The sequence below is a fragment of the Chamaea fasciata genome, unplaced genomic scaffold, assembly GCF_029207755.1.
Source record: "Chamaea fasciata isolate MVZ Bird 193981 ecotype frontalis unplaced genomic scaffold, bChaFas1.0.hap1 SCAF_41, whole genome shotgun sequence".
Classification (NCBI taxonomy): domain Eukaryota; kingdom Metazoa; phylum Chordata; class Aves; order Passeriformes; family Sylviidae; genus Chamaea; species Chamaea fasciata.
In genome coordinates, this window is record NW_027094126.1 from 1,131,910 (window position 1) to 1,149,318 (window position 17,409).

Consider the following 17,409-nt stretch of genomic DNA (forward strand, 5'->3'; position numbering starts at 1 on the left):
CAAAATCTCTTTCCTCTCAGGAGCCCAGTGAGGTCTGGTGAGTTTGGGAACCAGGGCTGCTGCAGCACAGCTGTTTCACAGTTGTTTAATTGCAGCCTATGCTGCATTCCAAGAGTCTCCCACACATCTGACTGGGATAATGGGGTGCAGAGCAGGAACACCTTCAGTCTGACTGATGAGCCCGATTTCCTCCACAGGGAACAACTGCTCTTCTTTGGAGTCAGATCTGCATTTTGCTTCTGATAAATCTGTTTAGAAGGTCAAGGACCATGGAAGTTCCAAACTTCAGCCTGAAGACTCTCATGTTTGTTTAATCTGATATTCCCAATTGTGCTGGCAGCCCAGTTTACACTGTAAGCCTGAACTACTACAAACAAAGGTGTAATCTTAACATTCTAAATATCTGGAATTATCCCTTTTGGAGACAGCAAAAGTAGCAGTTTACACAACTAATTTATACCACCAGCCCCTCAAACTTGCAGAAGTTGCAATTACAAGTTCAATTAATGGTTTTGAGGATCCTGGAGCTGCAGTCACATCCCGCGGTTTCCATGTGCATCTTCTTTTCAAGCACTTGATGCTAGAAAGTTGTGTGTTTGGAGGAGGTTTGGCATAATTTTTACAATCGTGACACTTGGAAAATGTTTTTGGAGAAGGTTAATGAGGATGAGGGAACATAGAACCTGGTGTCTCCAGCTGCCATCCCACTGTAAAATTTGGAGATTCCTCCAAGCATTGCTCCCTTCAAAAGGGAGGACCAAGGGTGTTCAGTTGCTTGAACTACAGTGTCCTTTTTTTCTCCCAAACACTTCATCCACAAAGAGCTGAAAGAGCCCTTTTGTTTTGACTTTCCAACTGCCAGTTTGGAGAAGGCCTGGAGAGGTTTCCTGCCTCACCTCCTTGGGCTGGTGATTAGGAGAGAGAGGGATTCATCTCCCTGGTGTGAGTCAGAGCCTTCCCTGCTGTCCAGCCAAATCCACTCATTAGGACTTCCTCTGTTGGTGCAGAAAGCCCAGCCCCTGCGGAGAGCAAATTACCCCCATTCCCCTGAGCATGGCTCCAGGGACTCCCTGCCTTGGAGCTGTCTCCCTGTGGAGTCTCAAGGACATGTCTGGCAAAGTCATCCAAATTCAGCCATCACTTGGTGAATGGGGTGGATCACACCAAACTGGAACAGATTATTGTTCCTTTTTTGTTCCCCATGGAGACTTCCAGGAGGTGAATCTGAAAGGGCTCTGACACCTGCCCTTGGGAGAAGCTCCAGAATAGTGAAAGCCAAGAAAATTAACTGTGAGAAATAAGAACTTGAAGGATGATTCTGGAAAAAAAACTGTCACTGATGTCACAGAACATGCATCTGTGAGCAAACAGAAATAGGTCACAGATCCCAGATGAAATCTGCTTCACCGGTGTTTCAGGGAAGGTAATCTTGAAATACCACACATTCCCAGGATTCTGTGCATTTCCAGAATCCTCAGAATTCTATGATTCTGTGCATGTAGCTTGGAGATACTTTGAGTCCTTGCATACAAATCCAGACCTTAAACTCAGTGTTTCACTGGCGTTTCAGATACAGAAACGACCCATTACAACACAACTGCAACAGTGCTTCTTGTTCTATGGTTAAATTTCTTCTTTTATTTTTCCTTTGAGTTACTTTTCCGCACCCAAAATTGCGAAATTACCCCCACAAAGTGCAAGTCCGCAAAACATCCCATCACACACAGCCCTATGAGACACAAAACCCCAAACGACACACTGCAAACAAATCACAAAGAGTTCCTTCAAAAATGTTCCTAAACTATAATTAGCACTAAGTTAGGGGAGCACTTCAAACCGTAATGTATTCGAAGGCAACTTGCAAACAGAGCACTTTTAGATTCCTTTTTATTTCCTCAGTAGTTACTATTTGCCGGGCTGGTTTGCATTTTGAGGAGCATTTATTGCTGCCAGGCAAACCAAACCCTTAAGTACCTAAATTAATGTCCTGATCCTATCAAGGCCAGCTTCCCAAAATATATATAAGGGACAGCATCCCTGCGTCGCTTCAGTGGGATCCCTGCTCCTATCCTGCACCAGAGCAGCTCCATAACTTGGCTATTCCACCTTCAAATAAGCCACGATGAGCAGGCAGGCACCAACGGTGAGATCTGTCCTGGGACGAAGAGGCTTCAGTTCAGCCTCGGAGATCTGTGGTCGCAGCTACGCCGCGTCCGCCAGCCAGCCCGTGCGGTGCGGCGCCTACAGCAGCAGGAGCGTTTGCAACCTGGGTGGGAGCAGGAGGATCTCCTACGTCAACGGGGGCTGCGGCACCGGCTGCCTTGGGGAGATGGGGTTCGCAGGCATGGGCTACGGGAACGTTGGAGGAGGAAGGATTGGCCTGTGTGGCCCCCGGGGATACAGCATCGTGCGGGGGTACCCCGAGCGCAAGGCCGACGGCATCCAAGGGATCTGCATCGATGAGCGGCTGCTGAAGCCCCTCTGCGTTGGAGTGGACCCGCTGGAACATGAGATTCGCTGCCAGGAGAAGGAGCAGATCAAGACCCTCAACACGCAGTTTGCCTGTTTCATCGACAAGGTGAGTCCAGACCTGCTCCAGTATTGTTATTCCTCGAGGAAAACTAAACCTGACCAACCCACTCCCAAACCCACCTTGTGCCTTGAGTCCGTCGACCAAAGCCCCAGTCAAGCTCAGACATGAATCCTTGAGCTGGGTCCACACAGGGGTCCAGCCTTCCACAGAGAATTTTAAGATAATTCTAATATTTTTTAATAACTAGTAATAATTTTAAGAGCTAATTTAAGAGATCTTTTTTAATGGGGCTCATTTCAATCCTGTTCTTGTTCTGGCATTCCATGGCCTTTGAACCATGGCCATGGTTGCACTGGTTGCACCTTTCTTGAAGGTGTCTTCTCTTGGACAGTCTCAGTTCAGATTGGATTTCTTGCTGCAGCTGAGGTGGAAGCTACAGCCCTGACAAGGTTCATTTTTCTGTCCTGTGTTAAATAATTCCAACAATTCCCTCCTCTCTCTGACTTTAAATATAGCGACAGCTCCAAAAACTTTCCTGAAGGCAAAGGTGGTTAATCTTGATCCAGACATGTAAAGGTTAGAGATCAAATCTGATCTGTCACCCAAGGATCCCTTTGTAGAAAAAACAGAGACAAAGCAATTTCACTATCTGGGGACTCAATTTTATTCTAAAATACATCAGAGGTACTATCTGGAGGAGTTTTGATCGTAATACTTCTTAAGAAATGCAGATTTAGACACCAGGCTCCTGCATTTTTAAATAATGTAGACATGGGACTCTTTGATTTTTAAATAATGCAGACACAACATTTAGATTTCTAAATAATTTAGATGTCTGAATTCCAGATTTTGAAATAATTCAGACTCACAGCATAAATATTTCTTAATAAGGGTGGACAACTTTCAGATAACTTCCTGAAAATCCCACTCCTGTACCTGTGTTTAAGAGCAGAGACTTAAACAGGTGTTGAGTCCCTGCCTTCACCTCTTTACTTGAATAATTGCTATCTTTTGCCTTTAGGTCCGATTCCTGGAACAGCAGAACAAAGTGCTGGAGACCAAGTGGGGCCTCCTGCAGCAATATGTGCTGCCAAAAAAAGGGAAAAACCTGGAACTGTACTTCGAGAATTACATCTGTGACCTGCGGAAGCGCCTGGACTGTTTGCTGTGTGAAAAGCAGAAACTGGGCAGTGAGGAATGTGCCACAAGCCAGCTGGTGGAGGAGTTCAAGTGCAAGTAAGAACCTTCTGGACTCCTCTAGCTGGTGGCGTTTTGCTTTTCTGGTTCATCTCGGGCAACTTCTCCCAGATTTGTGGCATGTCCCCTCTGGGAGTGCCACATTCTTGTGTTTCACTGGTAAGCTCTTTGCATTGGTAATGTTGTTGTTGCTCATGAAGAAGCTTCTGATCTTGGGATGGCTTAATGTCTCTAGACAGTGATCTGGCAGTGCCCTGTGGCAGTCCCATCAAGAGAGAGTTGTCATTTATACCTGATGGTTATTGTCATTTATGCCTGATGGTTGAAGTCTGAGTGTCTGAGCATTTTTCCTTCCTCAGCCCTTTTCTCCTCCTTTTCCAACAGGTACGAAGAGGAAATCAACAGGCGCACAACTGTGGAGAATGAGTTTGTGGCACTCAAAAAGGTGAGAAGCTCAAATGACATGAATCGTTACACCTGCAGCAGGTTTATTCGGAGCAAACCTGGCTGAAATAGTTAATTATTAACAAAGCTCACAAAAGTGTTATGCTGAGTTAGAGGGAGACTTAGAAAGAGGCACAGGGTTGGGAAAAAAGGCACGTAGAAAGTAAAAATAATGTCTCCTCGAAGTTTACATCATCAGCACTACAGCACCAGTTTTGTTGCCTCAAAAGCATTCCTGAAGTGTGGGAGGGGGACAGAGCAGGACAGGTCACACCAGAACACCAAGTTATTTCTGGCTGTCTCTCCATATCCTTTATTCTTGGACATCAGAAAAGCAGGAATCATTTGAAGAATATTAAAAAATTGTGTTTAAATACTCATTAGTCAATTGTGGTTTTGTAGCTGCGTCCTAAGTGATAAATCAACTAATTCCTGTAAGTTGTTGGAATGGTTTCATTTTCCTTCAGGAGGCACCAGGATATCCTGACTCACCCTCTCACACCTTTTTTCTCTTGAAATCTTGTTGAGACACATTTCTGTCTTGTTGGTGTTGCCTCTGTGTGTTTCTCCAACATTCACAGCCAGGTTTGGGCTGGAATTTGTGTCTCTCCTCTTGCAGGATGCAGACTGCATCTTCTTGAACAAGGAAGAACTGGAGGTGAAGGTGGATCTGTTAAGGAGGCAGCTGGAGCTGCTGAAATGTGTGTTTGAGGAGGTGAGTTCCTCTGGTACACCCCGAGACTTTGGTGGTCCTATCTCATCCTTCAGGGGCTCCAAACTACTGCTTGAAACTCCTCTGAGATGTGTCTCATACAAATCCCTGAATAATTAAAAGCTTGGAAGTACAAGGTTGATATAAAATTAACATGATTATGCTGGAGATAGGGTGGTTCCCCCTTCCTTCATGCAGCTCCAGGTTGAAATTGGCTGTGTCCTAACTCTACCCTGGAGAAAAGATGCGTCCGTCTTGCTCCTCCGGATTGCAGCTGTCTGATTAGAGCTGAAGCAACTCCCAGCTCAGTCCTGTCATTAAATCACTCAGGCAGCAGAAGATGAGAGGATACCAAGGGTTAAGTCACCCCAATTCCTTGCCCTTGATGTGGACAGAATTGCTGCAGGTCAGCATGTAGGTCAGCAGTCACAGATGGCAACTCACTCCGCCTCAGGATTTTCTGCTGAGCCATCCCGAGGGACATTTCTTGACTTGTTCTATCCCTCAACCACTGTGTGTGCCAGCCCTTCCCTCTCTGCAGAGCCTGAGAGGTGAAAAGAGCTGACTAAGCCCTTCCCAACCCACAGGAAAGGGCCCAGGTTGATCGCCAGCTCTGTGACACCTCGGTCATCGTCAAGATGGACAACAACCGAGACCTGGACATGGAAAGCATCATCAAGAACGTTGAGTGCTGGTACCAGGAGATCGCCCAGAAGAGCAAAGAAGAAGTCGATGCTTTCTACCAGACCAGGGTAAGTAAGAGTCCAGCTGGGTCTGTGCCTTGCAATGTCACAGGCCAAAGGTGATGATTGTCCTGTTTCTTGGTTCCAGTTTCAGGAGCTGCAGGACAAGAGAGGGAAGTTCTGCCATGACCTGCAGAGCAACAAGTGTGAGATTTCAGAGCTGACCCGGATGATCCAGAAGCTGCAGTGTGAGCTGGAAAGTGTCAAGAAGCAGGTAGGAGATGTTTCCAGAGAAGTAGGACAGCTCAGACACAGGACAAGGTGATGCATTGATCTTTAGAAGACTTGAGATCTGCCCTTGGTCCTGGCTGGAATGTGAAAAGTGGGTGGAGAGGGATGGGATGCTGGTGGGTTTTCCCTGTTTGCAAATGGAAGAGCAGATTTATCCAAACTCAGTGTGTCCAAGAACTGGTATAAGAAGCTTTGCAGACACCTGCACTGTTGTCCTCCCCTGACAGGTCTCCTGCCTGCAAACCTCCATTTGTGACGTTGAGCAGCGTGGGGACTGTGCCCTCAAAGATGCCCGGGAAAAGCACATTGAGCTGCAGAACGCTCTGCAAAAGGCCAAGGATGAGCTGGCCTGCATGCTGCGGGACTATCAGGAGCTGCTCAACATCAAGCTGGCCCTGGACATCGAGATTGCTACCTACAAGACTCTGCTGGAGGGTGAAGAGAGCAGGTGGGTGACACATTTCCCTCCTGTGTATCTGAGGCCATGGCAGTTCCTGCTCCCAAGTGAATTCTACACCTCCAAGATCTCCCCAGGCTCACAGAAACTGGACCTGGAGAGATGCCTGGAGGCCATGGAGGCCACATGGGTGCCTGCAAAAACAGTTCCTGTCCTAGGGATAGTGAGGCGTGTTACAACAAGGGACTAAGTGGTCTGGATTGTGGCTGGAAGTTGTGAGTAACGTGAGTTTCTCTTTTCTCCCCACAGGATATGTGTGGGGAACCCTGTGAGCGTGTGTAAGTAACTGCACATTTTCAGCAATTAAGATTTCTTGTTTTATGAAAGACACCTTTGGGAACAGCATTATCTGTCAGTTCCAGGTCCCTCTGCCTCCCTTTTCCAGTTCTGGAAAGTTTAGCCCCATAAATCTCAAATACCTTTGAATTTTTAAAAAATCATATTTTGGAGTGAGCGGAGGTCAAACTCAAGACCCTTTTGCTCTCCCTTTTTTAGTTTCTACTCTTGGAGGCAACAGGGAGATGTCCTGGGGATCATGGGATATGTACTGAACCTGGGAGGCACCAGCGACACGGGAAGGGGGAGGATCCATGAGGGATGTGTTGGGACACGGGGAAGGAGTAGGAAGGAGCAGGGGCTCAGACACGTTGGACAAATCTGGAGGAAATCAGGTTTGGTTGGTTCTGTCACTCAGGAAACAACCTGCCTTGTGAAAGCCTTCCAGTTTTCCTCCCTAACTGCTGACTCCCGTGGGCTCTGTTGCAGCTGTGGTCAGCAGCGGCTACAACATCCCCGATGACTGCGGGATGATGGCCAACGGGGCCGCGTGCGGCTACGGCTCCCTGGGCAGACGGGCCGGGAGACACAGCTCCCAGACCGGCGGCTTCAGCTCCCGGAGCGCCGGGATCCATCCCAAGAGAGTCCTCAGCTCCGTGGCCAAGCAGTGCATCCCAGAGGTGTTCTGCCAGGCTGGAGGGGTCAGCTGCAAAGCCGGGGGGTTCAGCTCCCGCAGCGGGGGGTACCCAGCCCGCACCGTGGTCAGCGCTGGGAGCGCAGGGCTGAACGCCAGGATGGGGCCCTGCCAGGCTGGAGGAGTGCTCAGCTTTGGCAACCAGGGCTGCGTCATCCGGCAGCTAGCGGGGCCCCCCGTGGTTGTGTCCAGCCCTGAGGTCGTGGGGTGCAACAACGGCGTGGTGGGGAATTTCGGGGTTGTCAGAGACCCCTGTGTGGTCCCGTAGGGACAGCAGCGCTCGGACGCACCAGCCCTGTGCCCAGAGGATGCAGGGTGATTCCTCTGCCCCTTAGTAGCAACATTTGTCACCAAACTCATTCCCACATTTATTAGGCCCAGATGTATCCCCCCGAGCTGTGTTTTCGGCGTCCCCAAGCCTAAAGACCCCGCTAGAAACTTCTACTGCAGGTGCTCAGCACAGTGTGATTTCTGAATCCTTACTTTAGGTTATCACAGCTTTAAGGGTCTGTTTGTTGCGCTGCTTCCCCCTCTGTCTTTTCCCATAACGAGCACATTAATTAACAAAATTCCCCCCTCCAAGATCCCCCTTTTTTCTTCCAGCTCCTCCCAAAGCATTTCAGAAAAGAGAGTGAGGATTTAACTGCTTAACTTTCCCAGGACATGCTGCAAACAGCAGACTCCCTTTATTTTTATCCTATCTTTTTATGGTCCAAGAAAACCCCGCGCTGCAAATTTATGCTTTAATCTGAAACAAAGCAATTTTCAAAGCACCTGTTGGTTACTCCACAGCCATCAGCTTTTTTTTTTTTTTCTTTTGTGTGTGTGTGGAATTTGCTTATGGATGAACACGCAATATTTTTGTTTGCTTCTGCATGTTGGGGTGGCTGGCTCAAGGTGTGCTGATTTTTAGAAGACATCATCCCTTTTCCTTTTCCATCCCCCCAAAATGCCAAGGGAAGTTACTGGTGCATAAATTGTCCACGCTGACACCTTGTACAGCACAAATGGAGCTGTTCCCATTGACTGCTCAAACTTCCCAGCTTCTCACTGTGTCCTCAATAAACTGCTTTGAAAGGACATATTTTGTCTCTCAATTTTTCCATAGATGGTATTTAAAGAAACTACAAAATAGGTGAAAAAAAAATACTCTGGGGAGAAATAAGAACCAAAAAGACCTTTGGATTCTCTACAGGCAGTTTGGGACATGGTGGGGCTCAGGTTTATTTATCTCTGGTTTATTTATCTCCTCAGAGCATATCACGTAATGTATTTATAGACCAACTAACAATCGATGTCAAAGATTTTCAGAAACCTCCAAAATAACCCTGAGCACCACACATTGGTGTTTTCCAGCCTGATGCAACCTCCAAAGTATTTGTTTGATCCTTCCATGTCACAGCAGTTGAGTAAAGATGAATTCAGCACTGCCCTTCTGGTGATCAGGGCTGCAGGATCAGAGTTGTGCTTCAGACACAAAAATTTGGCTTTAGTGGCTTTGGGGATGACAAAGCGTTATTTGAACTGTGTGACTTAAAAAGGCACTGAGATCTCTTGGCCATAATGGGGTGGGATTGACTTTGCCCCGGTTTTGGAGTCTCCCATGTTGAGCTCAGCAGGTTTGCTGGGGTTTTATTTTATGGAAAAAATGACATTTCCACAGAGTGATTCATCTGGCCAAACACAGGTGTCTAATTTAGCATAAAATACATTGAGCTTGAGGCCATCTGCACCAATGGGATCTCTCCTAGCTCTGGAGGCAGCCCCAGGCAGGGGGATTAACCCAAACATGGGTGTCCCATGCCAGGCGCCTGCACGTTCCCAGGAATCCTCCCTGCCTCTCCCCACCGACTTGCAGACGTTATTATCACAGAGGATTTCTTCCTGTCTCCAGCCCAGGAAGAATTACAGGTCACACAGCCCCAGTAATCTCCCCACTCTCACAGGGCAAAATTCTAATTGCAGCCTGAAAAAAGGGGACAATTAAAGGGTGAGGCAGGGAAGAAGATCAGCACCTTTGGGGAAGGGCAGGGGACGTCATTTCTATGCTGAGAATGGAAAATGCTTCATCCAGCTCTGACCAGCTGTGTGTCAGACCATGGTGGGGTGAGGTGGATACTTTTCCTCCACCTGTGCCCTCTCTCCAGTGAGGAATCCCAGTTCAGCAGTTTCATTTTTAATTGGCTCCAAGCAGATGGGATGGAGCCCACCTCAGTGGGGAATTCTCCATCTGAGATTGCTTCATTCACCACTTGCAAATGGAATTTGGAAATAGGAGTCCCTCACATCAGGCAGCTTCTGTTAATTGTGTGAACATCATGGATTCCTCGTGTGGTGTCCAGATGTCACTCAGCCTTGGCCAAGTGTACAGCAAACTCTGCTGCTCCGAATTTGGATCTTGTGTCTGTGAGGAGGTCTGGCATTTAACATGCCTTCACAATACATACCTGGCATGATTCGGCCATGTGCCAAGGTCCCTTTCTGTTGTGTTTTGCTAAAAAGATGGTTTCTTGAGGAAGAGGAGGGTGAGGAAGCCCTGCTTTGGGGCTGCGGTTTGGTCCTCACTTGGCTGACCTGACCCATTGCTCTTCCCCCACCTTCTCTGCCGTTATGGCCTGGAAAAACAGGAACTGGCTTTGCATGGCATTCCCAGCTCAGAGGGGCTGGGGCCTGGCGAGCCCTAGGATTTCCAGAGCTTTCCCCCCCGACCATAAAAGTCAGACACTGAAGCAGCCCCAGGTGAGAGAGGACTCGAGCCTGGGCTGCCCCTGCGGGGCCCTAGGCTGAGCTCAGACAGGAGCCTGAAATACTCTGAGCATTACCAAGGGTGACTCCTCCCATTCCTGACTGAGGAAGTGGGAGGTGACTGCCTAATTTCAGAGGAATAATTAACTTTTACTGGCCTGAATAATAGAGAGAAGACAGGGAGATGATCCTGCCTCACCCAAAACAAGGGCAGCTCCTTTCCTCCTCCTCCTCCTGGAGCCAACACCCAAAATTTTCTGAGCTATAATATTAGCAAACCAAAGAGGGAAATGAAGGCTGCATTTATTTTTCTCTCTCTGGCTACAGCTCTTAAAAATTTTATCACAGGAGCAAAGGGAAAAGGTTCATCTGAAATGGTTTTTAAACCATTCATTAAAGCTGTAAAACAAGCTCAAAATCCTCTCCTGGAAAGGGATTGCTACCTGTCTTCCCAGTATTTATTTTGTGTTTTAATCTTGGGGATTGTTTTGACTTTATTATTTTTATTTCCTTTTCAGTCTTAAGGATTGTTTTGACTATTTCCCCCCTTCTTTCCAATAGCAACAAGTTCAAACAATCGTTACAAATTGGGGAACTGGGATTTCTGTCAATTAAAAATAATCAAAGAAAACATTTTGATACTGGAGCAATGTCTCCATGAAGTTCTTCTGGGAGAAAAAAAAAATTAGAAATACCATTCCAGGAATTTTGTTCTATTAAATGTCATGGGTTTGGTTGACTAATTGAATAAAATTAACATCATCCCAACCAAACCCAGGACACCAAACCAAAGCCTACCATAGTTGAGGAGATGAAGAAGAGAATGGGAAGAAGCAAAGCCATCCAGGCTGAGTGCACTGTGCAGGTCTCTGCCGTCATCCAGGGGACACACAGACCACTCAGAAGGTTCCCCCTCCAAAAACCAAATGTGTGCTGCCAGAAGAGCAGCATGAGGAGAGGGGAGACTCTGCTCCTGCATCAGACACCTCCCCACCCTTCCTAACAAGCATCTTCCAGTTCAACCATCCTGAGCAAGGTGGGACAATTCTGCCATAAATTCAGCTTTAAAATAGGAGAGATTTACGGCACCAACCCACCCAACCTGAGCTTCATTTATAGATTAGAAAGGTGACGGCTGGGCCTGGCACAGATTGCTGAGAGAAGCTGTGGCTGCCCCATCCCTGGGAGTTCCAAGGCCAGGTTGGACAGGGCTTGGAGCAACCTGGAATGGGACGGGCTTTAAGATCCTTCAATGGGATTCTTCTTCTCCTACACCATCTCTCTGCACTGAATGCACCAAGACCAGAATGCAGGAAGAGGTGGGATTCTGACAGTAACAGAGGGAAAGTCATCTCCCAGAAAATCATCTCCCAAAATCATCTCCCAGAAAATCATCTCAGATGTCCTGGCCACAGCGTGTCCCTGCAGCACAAGGCAGGAACAGCAGCACAACCGCAGCCACAGCAGGGAGAACACCCATCCCAGTAAATATTTGAGCTGGTAATTAATCCTGGCAGAATGAATGGAACAAGGAAATGTTCTCCAAGCCAAGGCTGTCATTTAAGCTTTTCCACTTGTTCATTATTCCCCGTGTGTAAGAGTTACCAAAAAGTTTTTTTATGTCAAAAGCTGACACCAACCACCACAAGCCAAACAAAACCAGGCAGGTTCAAGAGACATTTCTTCCATCCAACCTGGATAAGGAATCCAAGACAAGGAATATTTTCTTAACTCTGCCACTAGATAGGCTCTTCCCCTGGCCTCTCTGTCCCTTCCTTCTCTACTGACCTGGAATAAGATAAAGATGCTGAACCTCTGCACTTTGGCATTGAATGAGGAGTTTTTCAAGCCTTTTAGCTCAGGAGCAGCAGAAAAGGGAAAACCAAAGTTGTCCAGCCTTTGAATCAACAGCAACAGCAAAAATTGGATCAAATTTACTGGAACAAGAACCCTCTTTGGCCTCTGTGGAGATGGTAGTGGTGGAGCACATCAGGAGGAGGGGAGAGGGACATGAGGGGAGGACGTTTGTGCCTTAGGCTTGGCTTTAACAATCTCAGAATCTGAGGAGTGCAGAGATTTGGGGTTCTGGCAGCAAAGGAGTTGGAGGATGAATACTGGTCATGGTGATCCTATTTGCTCTCACTCTGTGAACAATGAAATAGCCAGAGCATGAGCAGAGGTCTGGGGATGAGTCACCTGGGACGATGAGAGAGAGATAGAAATCTCAGGAGCAAATCTGCCTCCTTTGCTGACAAGGTAGGAGTGGGATTTTTGTTTTACTCCATGGTTGATTCCTTACAGAGTAAAACTGGGAAGTCCCCAGTCACATCGCAGTGATTTGACTTGGAATATCCCACTTTAAACCAAAACAACTTGTGCCATTTCAGCTTTTGATTTTAGTGTTAGCCAAAAGATTTAAATGCCTCAGAAGTTCCTGGAGGACAGAAGCTGACTGGTGAGTTCCCATCCCTGGAGGTGTCCAAGGAATGACTGGACATGGCATTCCTAGCCCTGGTGTGGGTGACCAGGTGGGGATTGGTCACAGATTGGACTCGATGGTCCTGGAAGGCTTTTCCAGCCTCAGTGATTCCGGGATTCTGTGAAGCAGATGCAGATTTATGGCGTCTTTTACCCAGGGAATGATTATCAGGAAGAATCTGGGCTTCTTTGTTTTCAGCTATTCAATTGTCAGTCTGTATCCAGCTCCTGGGAAGTCCAGTGGTTTTATTTCCCCTTTCTGACCCCAAATGAGATGTCTCTTCTCCTGAGGCATTGCTTTCTATTACTTACCGAACGCACCATTTACTACATCCATTGCTCCCTCATGGGGGACTTGTAGCTGCGCTGATGGGAAATCCAAGGTTGGATTTTCAGCCCTGCAGCCCCAGGAGGGTGGGAACAAACAAGATCCAAAGAACCTGCAACAGAGCAGATTGTAGATAAAGACAGGTAAGAAATTAGTCCCTAATTAGTTCCTCCTGCCAGCACTCACTCCTTGCAGTCAGATGGCTCCACAATCCACGCTTTATTCCAAAGTAAGTTGTTCCCTGTGATGTGGTCAGTGTTACTAACGGGAGGGAGGGGGAAGGCTTTGGTTAGAGATCTGAGTTGTGAAGGGGTGGATCAGGGCAGGACAAAGATGTTCCAGGTCTGTGGTCCAGGCTTAGCATGTGTGGCAGATTCTCCACCTCCTTGGATAAAGCAAAGTGAGATCATGCTGGGTTTTTTCTCTTCTTAACACAGCTTCCCTTTTAAGCTGGTTTTAGTGGGAATTCCAATTTTTCTTGGATTCTTCAGCCTTGGAAAATGGGGAACACTGGACCTATTTCTTTGGTGTCCAAACCAAACATCTGGGTAAATTCTGACCTAATTTTAAGGGGTTCAAGGTTTCTTTACTACAACCATGAAACCTTCTCAGGAGATTTGCTCTTCCTAGAAGACAGACAAGCAGATTTATCTCTGTAAAAGCTGGACTTGGTGATCCTCAAATCCCTTCCAACTGAGAATATTCTGTGATTCTGTGATTGTTCCTCTCCACTTTTTCCAGGTCTGTGTCATTGAGGTGGTTTGAGGAAGCTCCTGACCACAGACAACACCCTCCACAAATCTGCTCAGAAGAAAAGAAAGGAACCCAAGCCCCAACCAGCTATGCAAAGCAGCCAGGTGTGAACCAGTGTCACTGGTCCTGCACCATCTCTGGGAGCTGGATGGTGCCGCAAGAGCGCCGTGGGGCAGGGTGGGCTGAGGGAGACAGGAACTGGGATTGCTGAGATGTGTTTGAAGACCAGAAATCCCTCCTTTTCTGTCTACAGGGAAATGCAGGTTGGATTTGCTTTTTTCCTTGAAACTCCCTTGTGTTCAGCACAGCCTAGTTCGGTGGTGAAAGAGCTGGGCTGTGTTGAGCACCCAGGTTTATGGGCTGGTTCTATATGGGAACAAAAAATCACCAATATTCTTCGGGGTTCAGGTGGGGAATCCTCTGTCTCCACCCAGCACTCCCTGGCCATGGCCCAGCTCATTAGGGGGATTTATTCATTTCCAGGATTAAAGGAAGCTTTGGTGTTTTCTTCTGTGGTGAATGACCCTAGTCTGGGCTGTAGCTGCAGGATGGACACTCCCATTAGATAATTAGCTCTGCATTTCCCCAAAAGTGATGCAAATGAGGGTGATTAACTCCGGACAGCAGTTTTTCTACAACCTTTAGGAACAAGGTTTGTGACGCCTCCATTGCTGTAAAAATGGACTTTTTTTTGGGATACAGGCCCTGTCAGAAATCCCAGAGCACAGCCCAGAGCAGGCTACAAAGCTTTGAACCATAAAGGAAGGAGGAATCAGCTACTGAATATTATTGCACAAGAGCACTTCCAGCTCTGGAGGAGCCCAGATGTTGACCTGGAATAAGGAATTAAACAGGAGCTCTGTCAGCTGCCTTGAAATGGGCTGTTTTGTATGACAAAATTTTAATTGGCAGATACTATGTGAATAAAGTAAGGAAAAGAAGGGAAAAGATAAAAACCTTTCAGATTTTAAGGTTCTTGTTCAGTTTTAGGGTCAAAGAATGAGGATTCAGGGCAAAGGAGTGAACTCTGCATCCAAGACCTCTGGATTCAGAGTGGGGGCCAACAGCCTGCCCTGCAGAGCTCTGTGTGTGACAGTGATGAGGGTTTGGGTGGGAAGGAGGTGCTAAACCCCGCGGGGTGACAGGCACTTTTCCCAAACCCAATGGCAATCTCAGAAGCGACTAGTCCCCTTTATCATGAACTCTTGGAGTGACTTGAAAGGAGTTGCTCAAAGAGGCAGTGACGTTTTGGGGACAGCCCAGGGTGTTTGTCAGCTCTTAATGAAATGAGGCTGAGGAAGGCACAGTTGTCATGCTCAGTAATTAAAGGGAAAGTAAAGCCTCCTGTCTATGCTTTGGGAGCAGCCTGGCTGCAGACAGGATCAGGAAGGCTGAGCTGAGCAGTGACAGCATTGCAAAAATGCCTGGGAGGGAAAAAAAAAACAACATGAAATGATCTCCAGGTGAAGCCAAGGAGGAGCTTGGAATACCAGGGGTGCAATTATTGGGATGCCTTGAACACCAAGCTGGCATTGGATCATTGAGATTTCCACATGCAAACCATTCCGCATAGGGAACAAGAGACGCAGGTGCTTCACACTCCCTGGGATCACACGCAGTGCCCAGCAGGTGGATTTCCCCATGGGATATTAAGGGAGAAAATTCAACCACAAAATAACAAGAACAAAGGGAATAACAAGGCCAAACATCGATGTGTGTTTGTTGCCCTGAGAAATTGCCCTGGAGTTCCCTCAGAGAGTGTCCTCAGTGTGTCTGTCCTGCCAAGCCGAGGGGGAAGAGGGAGCCCGAATCACTTGGGATCACCCAGGTGCTGAGCTGGAAATGAAAATGTGAATTTCTAAGATCCCGCTCAGCACAGTTTGCCCAGAAAAGTGTAGGTTTACCTAATGTGCTTTCTTTGATCCTCCAACAGAGCATGGCCATAGAGTCCTGTTGGCAGGAAATAGAGATTCATGGAATGGGGTGAGTTGGAAGGAACCTGAAAGATCATCTAATGCCACCCCTGCCATGGGCAGGGACACTTTCCACTATCCCAGGCTGCTCCAAGCCCCATCCAGCCTGGCCTTGGACCCTCACAGGGAGGAATTTCTTCTCAAACCCTCGCCTCTGCCAGTGGGAAGCCATTCCCCCTTGTCCTGGCACTCCAGGCCTTTGGAATGTCTCTCCATATGTTTCTTGGTGTATCCTTCAGGCACTGAATGACCACAATTAGGTCACCCTAGAGCCTTCTCTTCCCCAGGCTGAACAATCCCAATTCTTTCAGCCTTTCCTCACAGCAGCTGCTCCAACCCTTTAATCATCTCCATGGCCTCCCCTGGACTGCCTCCAGCAGCTCCATGTCCTGTCTGTGCTGGGCCCCAGAGCTGGAGTAGCTCTGCAGGTGGGGTCTCACCTGAGCAGGGCACAGTGGCAGAGCCCCCCCTCACCTGCTGCCCACTCTGGGATCTCAGCCCAGGACACGATTCACGGGAGGATTTTCCATTCCCATTGCTCTGTGCTGTTTCTTGGCTTTCTTCCCCAGTCACTCAGTGCTGGGTTTTCTTGCAGCCCAAGTTCCCAAGCCTGGTGCCAATGGATGTTGAGAGGGGCCCAGGTGGATTTCAAAGATACTATGGACACATCTCTGGCCATGAAAGAAGAGTTTCCACAACAGGAGATTTAGGTCAAGCGGTGAAGGAATCACCATCACAAACAACGAAATCAAAGCATGATGTTGCACCTTCGAAGGAAGGGGTGGCTGGCCCTTCCCTGGAAGTGTCCAAGGCCAAGCTGGACGAGGCTTAGAGGAACCTGGGATAGTGGAACGTGTCCCTGCCCATGGCACGCAGCAGAATGAGATGAGTTTTAAGGTTCCTTCCAGCCCAAACCATCCCGTGGTTCTATGATGACCTTTCTCATCACTCCACAGGTGCCCTGACTGCTGCTTTGCTCTATCTCCAGGAACATGTGGTTTTGTGGCAATTCAGGGTGTTAATCTCTGGAAATGAAGGTTCCAACCCTGCAGGCTTTGCTGAGCCAGGGAAATAAAGAGCGTGAAGCCCAACGTTCCATCTGGCTGCTCCGAGGCACTGGGGCTTTAGGGGACGTTGGAGCAGGTGTTCCTGAGCATTAGGTCTGCAATGGAGGTGCTTGCCAACTCCTCCAGGACAAACCCTGCCTTTATCTCCACCTATTTCAGTGGAGAAACCATCATACACAGCACAAACAGTGAGCTGCCACCGCTGGGGTGACACACCAAGGTTTTCTGCCTGCTGGTGACAAAACGAATCACAAAAGTGACTTCAGCCTTTCATTAGGGTAATAGGTACAGCCTCCAGAAGCTCAGCCTTCTGTCATCTCCTTAATCTGAGTGTCCATCTGGGAAGTTTAATGAATAGGTGCTCACCACACCATTGGTATTTCTCCTGCTTCGAATTTGTTCCTTTATTTTGCTGGGGCAGCTGTGGACAGATAAGAACTTCTGCTCTGGGATCACCCTCCCCGGGCCCTGCTGACTCCTGTCTCCAGGTTCTCCTGCAATGGTAGCTTTAGAAAACAATCTTTTCCTTGATGATTCCAAGTTCTCTCATTGGCTATTCAGGGTCTGTCTCTTCAACATGATATCTGGTTTTTGGGCAGCTGAATTTAGGTAAACGACTCCTGTGCAAAAAGTGTTTTTATTTACTGGTGATCTCACCTGCCAAGTTGTTTTTACATGGCTTGTGGGAGGCTTTGCTGTCTAACCAATGTCTCTCCTCTCCTTGTCCTTCTTCACTTTTAAATTCAACACAGAGATCGTTTGGCTGATAAAATCTCAG

The 17,409-nt window shown here is 47.8% G+C and overlaps 1 protein-coding gene and 1 long non-coding RNA gene across 2 annotated transcripts; both read left to right on the forward strand.

The window, feature by feature from the left end:
- Positions 1 to 2,122: 2,122 nt before the first annotated feature.
- Positions 2,123 to 7,555, forward strand: LOC136303721 (keratin, type II cytoskeletal 7-like). The gene is made up of 9 exons (XM_066207309.1): positions 2,123 to 2,578; positions 3,555 to 3,769; positions 4,115 to 4,175; positions 4,794 to 4,889; positions 5,474 to 5,638; positions 5,718 to 5,843; positions 6,088 to 6,308; positions 6,567 to 6,595; positions 7,083 to 7,555. Exons 1-9 carry the CDS (start codon positions 2,123 to 2,125, stop codon positions 7,553 to 7,555), a joined length of 1,842 nt encoding a protein of 613 aa, XP_066063406.1.
- A 5,448-nt stretch (positions 7,556 to 13,003) lies between these two features.
- Positions 13,004 to 17,056, forward strand: LOC136303739 (uncharacterized). Its single transcript, XR_010724285.1, has 3 exons — positions 13,004 to 13,067; positions 13,580 to 13,695; positions 16,521 to 17,056. It is a non-coding gene; the product is annotated as an uncharacterized lncRNA (long non-coding RNA).
- The last annotated feature ends 353 nt before the right edge of the window (positions 17,057 to 17,409 follow it).